At 32.6% G+C, this 18,107-nt stretch overlaps 1 protein-coding gene across 1 annotated transcript in view; it reads left to right on the top strand.

Annotated features, from left to right (window-relative positions):
* Positions 1-18,107, top strand: part of LOC114332502 (rho guanine nucleotide exchange factor 17) — a 128,786-nt gene that overhangs the window by 6,980 nt on the left and 103,699 nt on the right. The window contains exon 2 of the mRNA XM_028282303.2: positions 6,712-8,461. Coding sequence (XP_028138104.1) covers positions 6,716-8,461 — 1,746 coding nt within the window. The 5' untranslated portion in view covers positions 6,712-6,715. The remainder of the gene's footprint in view (positions 1-6,711; positions 8,462-18,107) is intronic.

The following is an 18,107-nucleotide window of genomic DNA, read 5'->3' as shown; positions in this document are numbered from 1 at the left end:
GTTACATCGACGTAACATGGCGTTAAAAATCCTATTCTTGGGTGAGGTGGATTACTCCTCTGTCATTAAATTTATAGCTTGCTACTCGGTGGCGCCCAAAATCCCGACAGCCAAAATCCCGACGGCCAAAACACCGACACGTCAGAATCCCGACAGGCCAAAATCCCGACATGCAACAATCTTCGCATAAGCAAAAATCCCGACCACTACATTTTGAATATTTATTGTTTCCTTTTCAAATGCAATACCAAATCATATTATAGGGTATTGAAAGTGAAAAATTAATTACTTACTAATAAGTACGGGTACTAATTATTATGTATTTTAAAAGAAAAACACTTCATTTTATAATATAAAAGCTATACTTACTGAAATGGAAAGTTGTAAGTGACATGATAATATCTATTATCATGAAAGTAAACTTGAATTCAGGATTTGATTATACATATATTATTGGACTATATTATATTGGCAAAAAAATAATTTAATTCATATACTCATGTTAGAAATTTTATTTAAAAAATTAGTTCATATTAAATGGTAAATACTTTTGTTTAGTAACAAAAAGTAAAAAACGGATGGCCATAAACAAAAACCAGAAATAATAGTTATTTATGTATCAAGGGCGTAAAATAGGCGTTCATGGACCGCGACGTATACGCGAGGGCTATTAACACGTAAGGTACATAAACGCTGCGCTGTTTACGCCCGAAATACATACAAATTTTTATGCACGACTGTTTTAATGACCATTTATTAATAAAGATACAAAATTCCTTGCACGATCGTCTTATTGATTATTTTTTAATGCTTCTTTTTCTTTCCACCTTTTGCGAGCAATTTATTATAAATACCGTTTCAAAAGTTGCATGAATTTTATAGCTCAATTTATTAAAACTCATCCTGTATAACAATTCACCGAATCATTTGTATTGGTTAGTTAATAAAAAATGTCATATTGAAAGAAATATGTGTAAGAAATAATAATATGATAGAATAGTAATCTCTATACCTATGTTCGCGTTACCCTAGCAACAAAGTAAATAAGTCAAGAATAGTAACTCGCCATTATTTATCGTATTGAAAGTTTCATAACACATTTTTTAGGAAGTTCTTTTATAATGGAAACTAGTGACGATGAAACATTTTCTGGAACACTACCGGAAACTTTTAACGCAGCAGAAGATGCAAAATTAAGTTTACTACTTTTGTTTCACTAACCATGGAGGCACCCTAATTCTCTCTAGAAATAATGATTTTTCTCCGGTAACAAAATACGACTTTTTGTTAAGTGAATCCGTCTTTGAGTTTTGCTTAGTTTATAATAAAAATCTTAGTCTTTACATTATTTGCATTTATAGATCACCTGACTCTGCCGTGAATCACTTCAGAACCTGCTAAATTTGTTAGATGACCTGCCTCATAAAAGCAGAAAAATTCTATGCGGTGACTTTAACATTAATTATGCTGCTGCTTGTGCTACCCAAGTATCCCTGGTCAACATATTTGAATCGTATGGTCTCTCAATTCACGTTAATTCTCCTACAAGGATTACAAAAACTACATCTACCATAATCGATTATATTGTCTCAGATTTCTCATCCCTTGATGTCTGCTCTAAAGTTATTAATGCGGGACTATCTGATCATGAAGCAGTGTATACGAAGTTTAACATCTTCAACAAACCCTCCTCAAAACCCAGACGTTTAGGTAGGATTTTTTCCGCCCAGAATTTTCGTAAATTCCAAAATGTATGCTTAACTTCTGAGTGGCAGTTTCCTTCTATGGACGTGGACTATAATTTCAGTGTTTTTCTAGATAAGCTTATCCGCATCTTCAATAAAGCTTTTCCTTTAATTCCGATTAAGCCAAAACATCGAAAACCTTGGGTTACGAAAGGTATCCACATATCAGCCAAGAATATGCGTTCACTTCTATACATCAAGAAATTTACTACCAATGTTTCTGTCACTGAATATATCACGAAGTACAGGACAACTTATCTAAAACTTGTCAAATCAGCTAAAAAAGCCTATTATCAAAATCGTCTGGGAAGCTCTAAAAGTGTTGCAAAAGAAACCTGGTCTATAATAAACGATCTTCGAAATAAAACTCGCACAGCTCAATCATTTTCCCTTCCAAACCCTGAGAGTCTAAACGATTACTTCGTTAATGTCAGTAAAAATATAACATCAACTATTTTGCCGCAAAAAGATCCCATTTCCTATCTCCCTAATTCAAGAAAGGTCTCGAATTCATTCTTTTTAAAACCAGTCGATAACTCTGAACTGACCCAAACAATCAATAGTATCAAAAGCAAATCATCCTGTAGTACTGATGGACTATCTATAAAAATTTTCTCTAATCTCACAGAAAATGTGTTGGAAATCCTCGTCTCACTAATTAATGATTCCTTCGAAAAAGGTCAATTTCCAGAGTGCCTAAAGACAGCCATTATTATTCCTCTTCATAAGGGTGGCGAAAAATCTAATGCCTGCAACTATAGACCTATTGCCTTACTACCGGTACTCTCCAAAATTATTGAGAGACTCATTAAAACTCGACTTATGTCTTTTATCGTTGATAACAACATTTTATCTCAAAATCAGTTCGGCTTTTTAACTAATAAATGTACCACTGATGCCATGTTTTCTGTACTACATGAGGTTTATCAAGCACTAAACAATAATTTTTATACTGCCACTGTTTTCTGTGACTATGCCAAAGCTTTTGATTGTGTAAATGACGACATCTTGATTAAAAAACTAAATTTCTATGGAATTAGAGGTATTTCTTTGAATTGGTTCCAATCCTACTTGAATAATAGGAAACAACTAGTTAGAGCAAATGATACTGACTCTAGTCTCAAAAACATTGTATGTGGAGTACCGCAAGGTTCAGTATTGGGTCCTCTTATGTTCCTTATCTTTATAAATGACATCACTAATTTAAAAATCGATGGGAAAATTTTTCTTTTTGCTGATGATACCAGTATCACTTGGAGCAACTCAACTATAGCATCTCTTCATGAAACTATAACTTCGGATCTACTGACGATAAAGACCTGGTCTGACTCTAATTTACTCTCTTTTAATGTAGATAAAACAGTAGCATTATCCTATAAAGGAGCTCTTCAACCTTCGCCTCCTAATAACAGTCAGATCAGTACCGTTGATTCTGTAAAATTTCTTGGTATTTTTTTAGACAGCAACCTCAAATGGTCCCTTCATATCGATTCGTTAAGTAAGAAACTCGCCTCAGCTTGCTTTGCAATAAGATCTGTCTCAAGGGAACTCAATTTAGCATCTTCTAAAATAACATATTTTTCATTATTCGAGTCTCATCTTCGGTATGGTCTTCCTTTTTGGGGTTCTAGTACAGCTGCTCAATTTGATGTTATTTTTAAATTGCAAAAAAGAGCAATAAGGTATTTGTTTGGCCTCAAAAGATCTACGCATTGCAGAAGTTACTTCAGGAATCACGGAATTTTAACACTTCCATCTTTATATATTCTAGAAACGGTTTGTTTAATTCGTAAACACCTTCATGCCTTTCCAGCAAGGCCCAATCATCTTTACTCCACCAGAAATTCAATCTTTGATATTTATTTACCGATCCCATGCACTGAGTTAGTAAAGAAATCTATATTATATTTCGCAAAAAAACTTTACAACCATCTGCCTTTACAACTTAAATCTGCAACATCTTTCCCAAAATTCCGTAAACTGACAAAAGCCTATCTATCTGAAAGACCATATTATTCAATAGAAGAATTTCTTAATGAATAACTAAGAAAATTGGGTTTCATACGCAGTAGCTTAAACTGTCAATTCCTAATGTTGTATTTTAGTTGTTGTAAGTATGTTCAACTTTCAATTTGCAATGTATATAAATTTTGCAATTAATTGTTTTTGTCTTTGGTTTTATATCTTATTTACTGTATATTGACGATTTATCTAATTTTATTGAATTGTAGTTGTTATTTGTTATTTCTTGTTGATATTATTTTTCTTTTGACTGTATGTAAGCTTTGTCCATAAAATTGTAAAAATTTTCAGTGACAATAAAGCATATTTCTATTCTAACCACACCCGCCATCTAACATTACCGTCCGGCGGGCGATAAAGAAGCCCTCGGGCGCTAAAGTGGCACTTTACGCCCGCCAAATGTATACGTAATATGGACTTTACCGCCCGGTCGTGCATAAATGTAATTATAATGTTAAAAAGGAACTTATCAAACCTGTCGGGATTCTGGCGTGTCGGGATTTTGGCCTGTCGGGATTCTGGCGTGTCGGTATTTTGGCCGTCGGGATTTTGGCTGTCGGGATTCTGGCTTTCGGGATTTTGGGGTCGACCCCTTGCTACTAGTCTTTGCTACTGTCGTGACTCTTTTATATTTCTTCCTGTCCTCGCACTGAACTTTAAAGTTTTTCACATTCATTGCTTTTATGTCTTCTTCTACATAATCCAATTATCTTCCTCTACATCTGGGCACAGTGGTGTCCAATTACTTATCCTTCTCAACATATATCTGGCAACATATTTTTGGCGTCTCTGTATATGTCCTATCCATTCTAAGCGAAGAGACTTTATGTATCTGACTATATTTCCTCCCTTTAATTCTTCTTCAACCGGCATTTGTTTTCATTCTTATTTCATCCTCTCTTGTTACATTGTGGCTCAGTATTGTTCTCATTAGTTTTCTTTCAAATTTCAGAAGAGCATTTTCCTCTTTCTTGTTAATCATCGTTGTTTCCATCCCAAATGTAACGACAGGTCTTATTAAGGTCTTATATAGGTTCAGCTTTGTTCTCTTACTTATAATCTTGCTTCTCGGCAGATTTCTATGCATTCCATATGTTTTTTTGCCTTTCAGAATTCTTTCTCCTATTCTCTCTTTTCCGGTTTTCCCTACTGCTGCTTTCAAGTACCTAGCTAAAGGTGGATAGAGTTTCTAATTTATTGTTCTGTGTCATTAGATATTTCTGAATTGTTGTGTCGTCCTTCCCTATCGTCATGTGTTTTGTTTTGTGCTGGTTTATCTCTAGCCCTATTTTCTTCTCTTACTTATCTAATTTTTCAACTGCTTTTATAAGTGTCATCTTCGTCTTCGCTGAGATGAATAGATCATCTGCATATGCTACTAGTTGAAGTTGATCTGTAATAATAGTTTTGTTCGCAAAGTGTGTCCTCCTTATTATTAGGTACTTCAATATCAGGTTAAATTTGTTTACATTGATCTTATTAGCAGTTGTTCCGTTCCGGACACTTATATTTGCTGTGGTGTTCTTTAGGCTCACTGTTAGCATATGTCTTAATTTTTCTGAGATTCCAAGATTCTCTAGCTCCTCCATAATTTTCGTCCGATTGATTGTATCAAAAGCGCTATTGAAATCCATTTGCTTGTTGTATTTTCTCGATATTTGAATTATTTGCTCCACTGTTTGTATGGAATTAATTGTCGATCTTCCCGGTCTGAACCCGTTATGGTATTCTCCTAATATTCGGTCAGCGCATGATTTAAGTCTCATATTTAGTATCTGTGCTAAAATTTTATATATGTGGTGTTTAATAAGGTTATTGCTCTGTAGTTCTCGCACTCCTCCTCTGATCTCCTTTTTTTATATATAAGTACCTCTGTTCCAATCGTTTGGTAGTCTGTTTTGTGTCCTTTTTTGTTGTATCAGATGGTTTATTTCTTTATGTAATTCTCTTTCCCCGTATTTTATTAATTCCACTCTTATTCCATATTCCATCTTCTCCTGCTGATTTTCCGTTTCGGAGGTTTTTAACCTCTTTTTGTATCTTCTGTCGGAAATTCTATTTCATCGTTATCTTGTACTATTGGTCTTATTTCTTCATCGCAGTGTGTTTCCTCCGTAGTGAATAGCATTTTCTCCTAATATTCTTCCCATATTCTACTGATCTGTTTGACTTCAAATACAGTTTCTCCTTTTTGGTTTTTTAGTCCTCTTGTTTTAATCCTGGGCGTATTTTTTGTTTATCTGACTTTTTTGTAAAATTGTTTTATTTTATGATTTTTTCTGTCTTTCTCAATAGTCTCCAGCTTTTCATTTAACCAGTCATTTTTCTTCTTTGTATTTGTTGCGTTGGCTTATTTTTTCGCTATTTTGTATTCTTCCCTGTTTTGTTCTGACGGATTGTTAATCAATGTCATTTTGGCGGAGTTTCTTAGTGTTCTGTCTGTTTCGCACTCTTGATCGTACCAGTCTTTATTTCTTTTTGTTGTTTTTTCTTTCCTATTACTTCGTTTATAGTTTCATTTATTTTACTTTCTAATTGCAGCCATCTTTCATTTATATTTGTGGGATGACTAGTAAGATTGGATATAAGGTCTTGTACATCAAGCTTATAGGTGTAGTTTTGAATTTTTTGTCAATTTGAATTTGTTTTTGTATTGATTTGTTGTTGAATATTGATTTCCACGATTGAAGTACCACGATTTCCCTATTAATTATTATGTTATCCTACTGATAAGTTTATTTCTTAGGATTTCAGCATTATTTTTGTTATGTTTGTATTTATTTTTAATTCTACATCGTTGACCATAAATTTGTTAGCAACTACTCTTGAGTTAATATGCCACACTAATAAAATTTGCTACCTAAAAACTAACAAATGAAAATTTAACTCTGTTTCTTAAAATTTGCTTGAGAACATATTATATCATATTGCTTTCTATTTGTAGATTCATGACGATAAAACTCATGGATGCAGGAATGAGAGTAGGAGCTGTATCCCCGCCTCCACCCGGAGTTGGGCTTCGATATCTTTCCCACCAAAGCTGTTGGCCGTCAACACCTTGCAGTGATAGCGGTTATGACAACGCTCTCTTCTCCCGAATTCCCCTTTTTCCGAGAACATCTATTAATTTAGATCGAAGTAGTTGCGAGTATAGAGTTCCTTTAAGCGATGAAAATCCTTCAAACAAACTGGCTCCTCAGCAAACTTCAGTCACTGTGCGTGGTACTGCAATTTACTCAAACAAGTATTTGGTAAAAAACCAACTGAAACAATGTACCCTAGTGCGACCTGCAGGTCAAATTTACAAAAGAATCGCTGCCTATGGAGATATCAATGATCGAGATAGTACTCTGGACCGACTGCCCAGATTTCGATTTGGCGGAAATCGTACATCTGCAGCGGAAAAGAGAAATAAACATCACAAGTATAAAGAACTAACTTCTCGATTGAAACGAGATATTACAACAGTTCCATCTGCCAGATTACGACATGGAAATAAGGCTAATCCTACGACACCATCTATTCCAATATCTTGTCCAGCTGACGATTTAAAAAGGGAGGTAGTATTGCGAAATAGTTCAGTATCCTCAGATGTTTTTTGTCAAACTAAATATTCGCAACACCAACCGTCTCATAGACTTCAAGAATTTGAAAGTCAAATATCTATAACAGAGGTACATTCGTTGAATAAACCACAAAATGTATTGGTAGACTCAACGGAAGCTTCTAAGGGGGAACTGACTGTATTCGAAGTCGACGGTATATCGGAAGATCTTAAAGCGTTAAATGTTTTAATAGAAGCATCAAGAACTCCCGAAGGTGATATAACGGAAGATAAATTGACACATCTAGAAAACAGTCTTAACGACAAGAAAAAACGAAAAGCGAGACGAAGAAAGGGGATTTATATTTCCCAATGGCCAAATACTTATCAATCTACTGAGGATATTATACCTCAATTGATACACGATGGAGATTTTGCTTGTATTGATTCCACTTCCAAGTTTATCAAAGAATCTTTGGTTGAAATATCGAAAATAAGCATTTCTGATGAAAGAAATAAGGAGTATTCAATTTGGATTAGCTCCCAAGAGAAGCTGGTTCATTCTGATGAGAATGACTTAGCCGGGCCAAAGATAATATCTGAAAATTTAAAAGAAGTAACAGATAATAATGAATTTAAAGCAAATCTATCGCCAGTATCGCTAGAACACAATAAACCAAATCAAATACTAGTGCAATCAGATAAAGACAATATACTTAGTTTAAATACTGATTCAAATCCTAAAAACATTCCTTTATTAGCCTCAAAAAACAATTTAAATAGTGAACTTAGCATCTCACAAAACCTGCCATCAGTTCCTTGTGCATCATTAAATAATTTATCGAAACCAAAGCATCGTAGAACTAGAGGATCTCTTTCAAGTTTTTCAGATGAAACTAACAATAAAGATGTTTGCGTTAATTTTAATTTAAATACACCAAAACAACACAAAAAGAAAATTAGTAACAACAATGTGGTTATTTCAACCGATGTTGACATAAAAAATAGAGTAAATCAACAAAGAACAACATCTAGTCCATCTAAATTAGACTATATAAATGCTGAAGAAAATAGTGATCTATTGGAACGATTGTTGATACGAAGTTTCGACCAATTAACAACTAATGATGCTAACCAAAATTTTCAAATGGTAAGTGTTTTATTTTTATCTATGACTACCTTTTTTAAATAAAGCTTTCTACATTATTCAGAGTGATCGAACTTGCTTTACTATTCAAACTTATTTTATTTATACTGTTTTTCGATTATAAATACAAATGATTTGCCTCATAACTAAAATACCATTGTCTATTTAATTTAACGACGTTCTACACCTTCGTTGCGGGGTATGCCTCTCAGAGGAAAGGGGGGAAACTTATATGCAAGCGAAAGTTGGTAACAATGCATTTATAGCAGAATACTCAAATCATATGATTCAGTATTGAATACTTTATAAAAATAAATTATAATAAATTACGGAAATTACGGAAAAAATTACGGAATAAATTATAATAAATAAATAAAAAATAAATGGGACGGTAAACAATCCTCATTTTTTAATATGTTATTCTTTACCAAGAAACCTTTAATTTAAGCACAAATAATTAAAAATCGTAAATTTGGCTAAAAAGTTATTAACTTTTTAAGAATTCCCATAAGAGCCTATGTTAAAACTTAACTTTGACCCTTAATAGTAATTAAACGGCACGGTAAAACAATTTTTAAAAAATCAAGTCTTAGTTTTTTGAAGTAAACTATAACATACTAAAATTTCATGCAAATCCTTAATTCTTTGCCGAAAGTGTAGAACGTCGTTAAGCTTCAGGAAGCTTAAGCCCAAAAAAGCTAAAAGCTTTTTACAATTTCACATCCTTTTTACTATTTTCACATCCTTTTTATTATTTTGCAGTAACTGCGCGCCGCTGAGCGTCGCACTGTATTGTGCGTCTGGATCGTATTTATACATACACTACTGGCCAAAAAAATCGGGACACCTTAAAAATGGGTCATTTTGATGTCTCGAATCTCCTAAACCTGTTATCCGATTTTAGTGATTTTGTTAGTATGTTATAGCCTTATTCTTTAAGAATCTCGATGTAGTAATATTGTTGCTAAATATTTAAATGTCATTATAGACTGGGTGTAACAATAATACTGTGTTTTTTGCTCAAAGTTCGGAACACCCTGTGGAATATTCTAGTATTTAAAAGATATTGAAATTAAAACTCCATTCTAGCCTTAGCCTTTCTTACCATTCTGCTTTATGACTCATTTACTTATGTTGGATAATGAAAAAGTTGCTTCTTTGACAACTAGCCATGTTCTTCATCAATACAGAGTGTTTCTAAATAAGCGCGACAAACTTTAAGGGGTAATTCTGCATGAAAAAATAATGACCGTTTGTTTTATGAACATATGTCTGCAAATGCTTCGTTTTCGAGATACGGGATGTTGAATCTTTTCTTACACACTGACGATTTATTTATTGCTCTAAAACCGGTTGAGATATGCAAATGAAATTTGGTGGGTTTTAAGAGGCGTATATATATTCACCACTGGCGTGCATACGGGTTATATAACCCGGTCATATACCCTGTATGCACGCCATTGGTGAATATAAAATTTTTAGTTGTATGTCAAAAAAGGTAAAATAACTACCTCTTAAAACCTACCAAATTTCATTTGTATACCATATAGTTTATACTATATTATTTATTATTATTATATTATATTATTATTATATTATTATATTATTATATTATTATTTATACTTATATAGTATACTATATAATTTCATTTAGAGCAATAAATAAATCGTCAGTTTTAAGAAAAAATTCAACATCCCGTATTTCGAAAACGAAGCATTTGCGGACATATGTTCATAAAACAAACGTTTTTATGTTTATAAAGCAAAAATGTCATTATTTTTTCATGTAGAATTAACCCTTAAAGTTTGTCGCATTTGTTTAGAAACACTCTGTATTTATGAAGAACATGGCTAATTGTTAAAGTACATAACTTTTTTATTATCCAACATAAGTGAATGAGTAAAAAAACATAATGTTAAGAAAGCCTAAGGCTACAATTGAGTTTTAATTTCAATATTTTTTAAATCCTAGAATATTCCACAGGGTGTTTCTCACTTTGAGGAAAAAACACAGTATTATTGTTACACCCGGTGCTATAACATACCAAAAAAAAGCACTAAAGTCGGACAACAGGTTTAGGAGATTCGAGACATCAAAAATGACCCATTTTTAAGGTGTCCCGATTTTTTTGGCCAGAAGTGTATTATAACTACTTATGCGAAAAATTCCCAACAAATACTTGAACATTTTATTAAAATTTTATAATTTATTATGAATATAGTTTTTTAAAAAGGGGAGGCGCAAAATTTCGGGCCAATGCTTTTTAAATGCATTACTTTTTTTTTTCGAATCCTGAGAAAACTAATAAGTATTTTTGAACAATTTAAACGCAGAATGAATGATTACATTATTACCGAGGGCCGAAAGTCCCTGAATACTTATCTAATGCTTATTTTAATAAGTTGCATGGGTGAAAAAGAAGAGAAAATTGAGTGTGAATATTAATTTCAAATATTTCACTTAAAAGAAACTTTTTGTTTATTCTAAGGGACTTTCGGTCTTCGATAATTGTAATCTTTCATTTTGCGTTTAAAATTTTCAAAAATATTTATTGGTTTTTTCAGGAAAAAAAATGAAGGCATTTAAAAAGCATTGGTCCGAAATTTCGCGCCTACGCTCTTTATTAATTTATTAATTCAATTAATTTTATTGCCAATATGCTAATACGCCAATCATATAGTGCCACAGAGACCAACCATATATTTAATTATCATAACTAACGATTAAAAAACAACAGTCTAAATTGAAATAAGCCCCAATTACTCATCAGAATCTTGAAAATTAATGTTTAAACTTCAATTTAGGACTTGGCAACCTCAAGAATAAGGCCGGTCGTCCCAGAGCCGTGCGGTGCATCTTTTCAATATGATGCAAGTCTTCGAAATCCCGCCCCTTAAGGTGATAGGCGCAAAATTTCGGCTCCAATGTTTTTTAAATGCATTCATCTTTTTCGAATCCTGTAAAAACTAATAAGTATTTTTGAAAAATTTAAACGCAGAATGAAAGATTACGTTATTACCGAGGGCCGGAAAGTCCCTGAAAACTTCTATATTGTTTATTTTAATAAGTTACAGGGGTGAAAAAAAAAGAGAAAATTTAATGTGATTTTTAATTTCAAATATATCATTGAAAAGAAACGTTTTGTTTATTTAAGGGACTTTCGGCCCTCGCTCGGTAATAATGTAATCTTTCATTCTACGTTTAATTTTTTCAAAAATATTTAAAAATAATTGGACCCGAAATGTTGCACCTGCGCCCTTAAATATTATTGAAACTTAACTTTTATTATATCTGATTCTTTTTCTTTTCTTCTCTTTTTCTATTGAAAGTATTGAATATTTCAGTATTGAAGAAGATTCATACAATATTTTTCTAGTGTTTTATCATCTATTTCTCTCAATTTAATATCATATAAAATTTTTAAATTTTTAGTGTTTCTAGAAGCGAAAATCGATCAATCAAAGCAGTAATGACAATGTCTAAAATATAGATGAAAAAATTTATTTTAAATTTATCTTCCACTGTTACGAGCTCATCCACTGACTTTTCGTAATCAACATATCAATATATCAACTTATATCAGGATTTTCTGTAATTTCATTTGTCTATAGCTTTTCATTTTTTCGCTTAGACAAATCACTGCTTTAAGAAACCATAAAAATCCATAAATCGTATAAGTACCTCAGTGTCGGAATAACAAAGAACTTATAGAAAAAGATAAACGTTGTATGTGTATAATATTTATATACTTTCAGCTGGCACTTGGTCCTATAAATATTGAATGGTTCAATTTGTATTTTGATTTTAATGATTATGCCGCCCTCCTTGTGATGCCGCCTGATGCGACTGCCTCACCGCGTCATAGCACGGCACGGCCCTGGGTCGTCCATTGGAAGCGTAGTCGCGCGACTCGAAGGTAGCGCGTATACGCCCGTATAGAAGCGACTACTCCTAACAAATAAAATGTAACTAAACAACGTCCACTGCAAACGACTTTGAGCGACCGGGCTCGGCCGACCACAGGCGACTGGCGACCGATCCCACTAGAATGGGATTAGTCGCTGGTAATCGCATGTTGATGCTACAATGGTTTGCAATAAATATCTGTGCAGGTATTTTTGATATTGTGTTAATTTTCGATAATTGTGTTATTTTCGATATGGAAATTGATAACGAAAAACTGATTTTGTTCTGAAGCTATTTCCTTGTGGCATTTTTATAATGAACTATTTTAAATGGGAAATAAGCCACAATTTTACCAAAAAAAAAATAATAAATTCATTTTTTTTTCTTAAAATTGTGGCTTCTTTCCCATTTAAAATAGTTCATTAGAAAAACTGATTAGTGCCGTTTATGAAAAGTCTCCGTTGTGGGACAAAACGTGAAAGACACAAGATATCATTCACGTGATGTTCAAAGGAAATTCTGGTCGAAAGTTGCAGAAGAAGTAGGTGCTAGTGATAAAGAGTTTTTAATATTATTATATTATAATATATAATTACAATGTAAACGAAAAATAAAAAAATAGAGCGTGGCACTTGCGAGTGCCGACAGAAGTGAATACTTCTTATAGTTTTAGGATTAACAAACTTTCGAAAGAATTTTTATTTGAAATTTTTACAATAATAAACGTCTTACATCCAAACCAAGTAAATATAAAGTTATATAAATCTTTAAATTATTTTTATTAACAAATTACTTAATGTTTTTTTTTTCAGTTTGGTGAAAAATGTAATTAAATACTGATAAAGTATAGTAAATATTTCGTGTAAATTTGAATCGACAACAATATATATGGAAGAGTCGATTCCCGTTAAAGGGGAAGGCCATTGTACAAAGGTACAAACCTTTTTAAAGTTGTTAATAAATAATTAAGTATTTTCGATGGGAAATAAGCCACAATTTTACCAAAAAAATGAATTTATTAACGTTTCGACGCCCAAGTCGGGTGTCGTTGTCAAACTACAAAATAATACTAAATAAACAAAAATGTTGTTGCTTAGTAAAAAAAATTCTTCTAATAATTTATTTAATCTGACTCATTTATATCGGCAATTCAGGCATGTATTATACATTTTAAAGTAGAAGACTTTAAAATGATATTACCAATATTGATGAGTTGCATTCCTGGGACGACTTTACTAAAAGATAGTTCATTCGATTACATGAAATCAACCCCAACTCAAGAATATCCGCCCCAAAAAATCATAGCATGTGATCTGTCTTTAAAAAGACAACCAAATGCAACGATGGCAGTAAAATATATTTAATAAAATGGCAGTAAAATAAATATTTAGTTGGGGTTGATTTCATGTAATCGAATGAACTATCTTTTAGTAAAGTCGTCCCAGGAACGCAACTCATCAATATTGGCAATATCATTTTAAAGTCTTCTATTTTAAAATGTATAATACATGCCTGAATTGCCGATATAAATGAGTCAGATTAAATAAATTATTAGAAGAATTTTTTTTACTAAGCAACAACATTTTTGTTCATTTAGTATTATTTTGTATTTTGACAACGACACCCGACTTGGGCGTCGAAACGTTAATAAATTCATTTTTTTGGTAAAATTGTGGCTTATTTCCCATCGAAAACACTTAATTATAAAAATGCCACAAGGAAATAGCTTCAGAACAACGTTAATAAATAACATACATATTTGTGTAATAAATTATTCCTTTCAAACTATGCTTTTTATGTATTGTTATATTTCTATTTGATATGAAAATTAAAATTTGATAATTATAAACAGAATTCAATTTAATATAAAATATTTTCAATTTTCTCAACCACGGGCATATAAATTTAGAACAACCTGTATACAACAAATTGTTATATTTAATTTTAAGAAGTGATTAAAACGATACTCGGAACAATGCGCTTAAAATAAAACTAAAGTGAAATCGAAAATAGGTCATTATCGTTGTTCGCGGAAGGTTCAATCATTAGCCGATGCTAAAGAAGACTTAGTGAAAGTAGATAATAGATCATTAAATGTTGTAATTAGTAGAAAGTAATTTTAGAATGGGAATTAACTATTTTCTTTGAAATCCATTAAGCATATTTAGAAAGTTTAAAAATTGGTTTTGAGGAATACTGCGAATGAGAGTTGGTGGTGGAATTTTGATTTGTGAATCTGGAAGGGATATTTAGAAAGGAGGGGAATGAATGACAAAGAGAGATCAGAATGTTTTGAGCTGTCGAGAAGTGAAGTCGAGTAGTAGACGGTAGTGTTCGAGGAGTGAGAAAGTCGTTGTAGTTCCGTGAGTGTGGAGTATCTATCGTGGAACGAGAAGTAGGCCAGGTCGAGAGTAAAAGAACCTCCTTGAGCCAAGAGTTTCCGGTAGCTGATTGCAGTTTCGAAAAAGGTAGAACACAGCATCACGACAGAAGCAGGAAACGAGAGCTATACGAGCTAGTTTCGGAGGAGAACATTACTGGAAGCCAGGACGAGGTTTTGATTGCAGCCAAGGATAGCAGGAAACGGGTCTTGTGTGAAGACATTCTCAGTGCACCAGAAAAAGGTCAGTCTCATTTGTTTGGACATGAATGTATGGGTTTTTCGTAGTAAATACCACATGTAAAATTGAAAAAACATAATCAATAATATCAGAAAAGCTTCATCAAACTTAAATAGAATTGTTGCTGATAAATCATAATAGTTAAATGTTAATAAAAACTTTCAATTGGAAATCAAAAGAAAATAAGATTCCCATGTATAAATGTTATGTTTAAGAATAATAAGATATAGCAAATATTAAGCAGTGATTGCCATTTAAATAAAATAAACAATATTTTGATTACAATTGTAACCCATATGTGTATTTTTTTTTACTCTTTTCTTTTCTATCCCGATTAGGAACCATTAAGAAATACTAGAAGCCACGAAAGTAAGTAATTAATTTATAATTCGCCCTGAGATTGAAAACATATTGATATGTGATCTGGTTAATTAATTAGATTATTATTAAAGCATTGATTAAATTAAATGACATATAAAATTATTATCTCATATCAATAATCAAGATCACAACAACTGTCGTCCAACGTGGAGGGCATTGTAAAGTATTTCTGGTGGCAAATTTGAAGGATAGAAAGAGTAAAGCCGGTATTTGAAAATTTATATGCCTGTGGTAAAAAGTGAGATACTTACATTTGATAACATAAAATTTTAGATCTCTTTAGGTACAAATTTTACATAACTGATTTAATATTTTATTTTTACGATATTACATTTGATATATTTATTGACAATTTATAATATTTGGGTGAGAAAAAGTCGTCTTGGTAACATACTAGTAAAATTTCATATTTGGCGGGGACAGTACTTCTTGAAAACAAATGTCTGTGACAAGAAGCCAAAGCAAAGACAACAAAAAACAAAAAGAACATTCAAATCAAGAGAATAATTCAGACCAAGAAGACATTTTAGACACGACAATCATGGCATCAGAACAGCAAGAATTATCAGGAATAGATAAAATATTACAAATGATGCAACTCCAGTCACAAAGAATGGAACAAAAACTGGATGAAAATCAACGTGAAACGAAACAAGCCATGGAAGAAACATCAAAGAAAATGGATAAAGTGGATCAAAAAATGGATGACAACCAAAAGGAAACAAAACAAGCAATAGAAGAGAACAATAAGAAAATAGAGGAACGCATAGAAAAGTATGAAAAGGAAATAAAAGGATGTTTGACAACAATGAAAAACGAGATAGAACAGCAAGAAATGAAAATTAAAGATCACATGCAAGAACAAGAAATTAGAATGAAGGACCACATGAAAGAACAAGAAATGATAATTCAAAACAAAATGGAGGAGTTAACGAATGGCCAGAAAAAGGAACTAGAAAATTTGGAAAATAAGTTAGAAAATGCTATTCAAGTAGACAGAGAAGAAGTGGAAAAAAGAATCACAGAAATAGAAAAACAAGTCACCGAAAACAGGACGCAACAGAATGTCGGAGAAAGAAGAGAAATGGTTATACATAGCACAGATGACGTGAAGATAAGGTTTGGCGGGGATGTAAGAAGATTACACCCAGTGCCGTTCATAAATAGCCTGAAAAAGAAAATACAGCACATCGGAAATTTCGAAACAGCAAAAGAAACTATCAGAAACCATCTAAAATATGAAGCAAGCCTATGGTTCGATTGCAAAGAAGAAGAATTTGACAGTTGGCAACAATTTGAACAAAAATTTTTGAATTATTTCTGGGGAAAAGTCCAACAATTGGAAATTAACAAGGAATTGCAAAATGGGAAATACAATGATAGGATGGGTATATCAGAAAGGACATATGCATTACAAATATACTATAACGCAAAACATCTACAATATAATTACTCATCGGAACAATTAGTCGAACTGATTGCAAGACATTTCGAAGAAACGCTGGAAGACCATATCACATTGCAAAACTACAAAGACATAGATAGTTTATGCCAATTCCTACAAATAAGAGAATCACGTTTAAGAGAAAGAAAATCAAGAAGGTCGCGAGAAGATTACAGGCTCCGAGAAACACAGGATTACAGAGATAGAAATCAAAATAGGAGGGACTATACAAGACGAGAATTTAATCCCAGAAGGGAAAACGAAAATAGAGACAACGGAAGAGGAAATTATGAACAAAGAAATAGGCAATGGAATGAGGACAGAAATCGAGAATACCAGAATAGAAACACCACACTCGCAAATCAAGAAAACAGAAATAATGGTAGACAAAATGAACAGGGATATCGAGAAAACCGAAACAGATCCGACAGACCAAGAGAAAATAGAAGAGAAGTAAATAATACCCAGACAGATGAATATGACGGAGAGAGACATTATGACGAAAATATAAACTACGATGAGCAACCGACGTTTTTTCACGACGGCGCTCACTAAAAACCAAAAATCAAACAGGAATCTTTTGTAACCCCAAGGAGTTTATTAAATTGGCAAGAAACAACGAAAAGAAAAATGGAGTTAATTTAAAATTTGTGGATGGATTTATCAACGAGAAACCAATTAAAATTATGATAGACACTGGATCTGAAATAACATTGGTCAACAGAAAACTAATAGAAGAAGTTAACTTAACAAATTTAATTTACAAAATACCTAGGGTAAATTTAGTGGGCGCAAACAAACGGACATTGGCAACTATAAATGAAGGCATACGAGTAATGGTACGACTGGGTAAGAAGATGTATGCACTACAATGTGTAATAATGCCAAACATGTCACATGACATGATAGTAGGAGTTGACGAATTGGCAGAAAAACATGTAGTGATAGATTTTAAAAATAATACGATGAATCTAACAGAAGAAAAAGAAGAAGAACAGAACAAGGAACAGGAGAAACAAAATACGGACGAATCAGGTAAAGAACAAAGAGTGGAAATGAATTTGGCAACGAAGCAAGGACAAAGAAGAAAAGGGAGAAAAAGTCAGAAAAAGACAAAAGAAAATGAAACCTGTGGCTCCTCAAAAGAAGAGTTGAGCCCAGAAGAAGAAAAATTGAGAGTATCAAAAGCAAAAGAAAACTGGGATTCCTCAAAAGAAGAGATGAGCTCAGGAGAAGAAGAAATAAAGCTAACAAATGAAAGCGAAAAAGATATGATCGAAACAGTGGCATTTGAAG

The sequence above is a fragment of the Diabrotica virgifera genome, chromosome 2 (genome assembly GCF_917563875.1).
Source record: "Diabrotica virgifera virgifera chromosome 2, PGI_DIABVI_V3a".
NCBI lineage: Eukaryota > Metazoa > Arthropoda > Insecta > Coleoptera > Chrysomelidae > Diabrotica > Diabrotica virgifera.
This window is presented reverse-complemented; position numbering and strand designations above follow the sequence as displayed.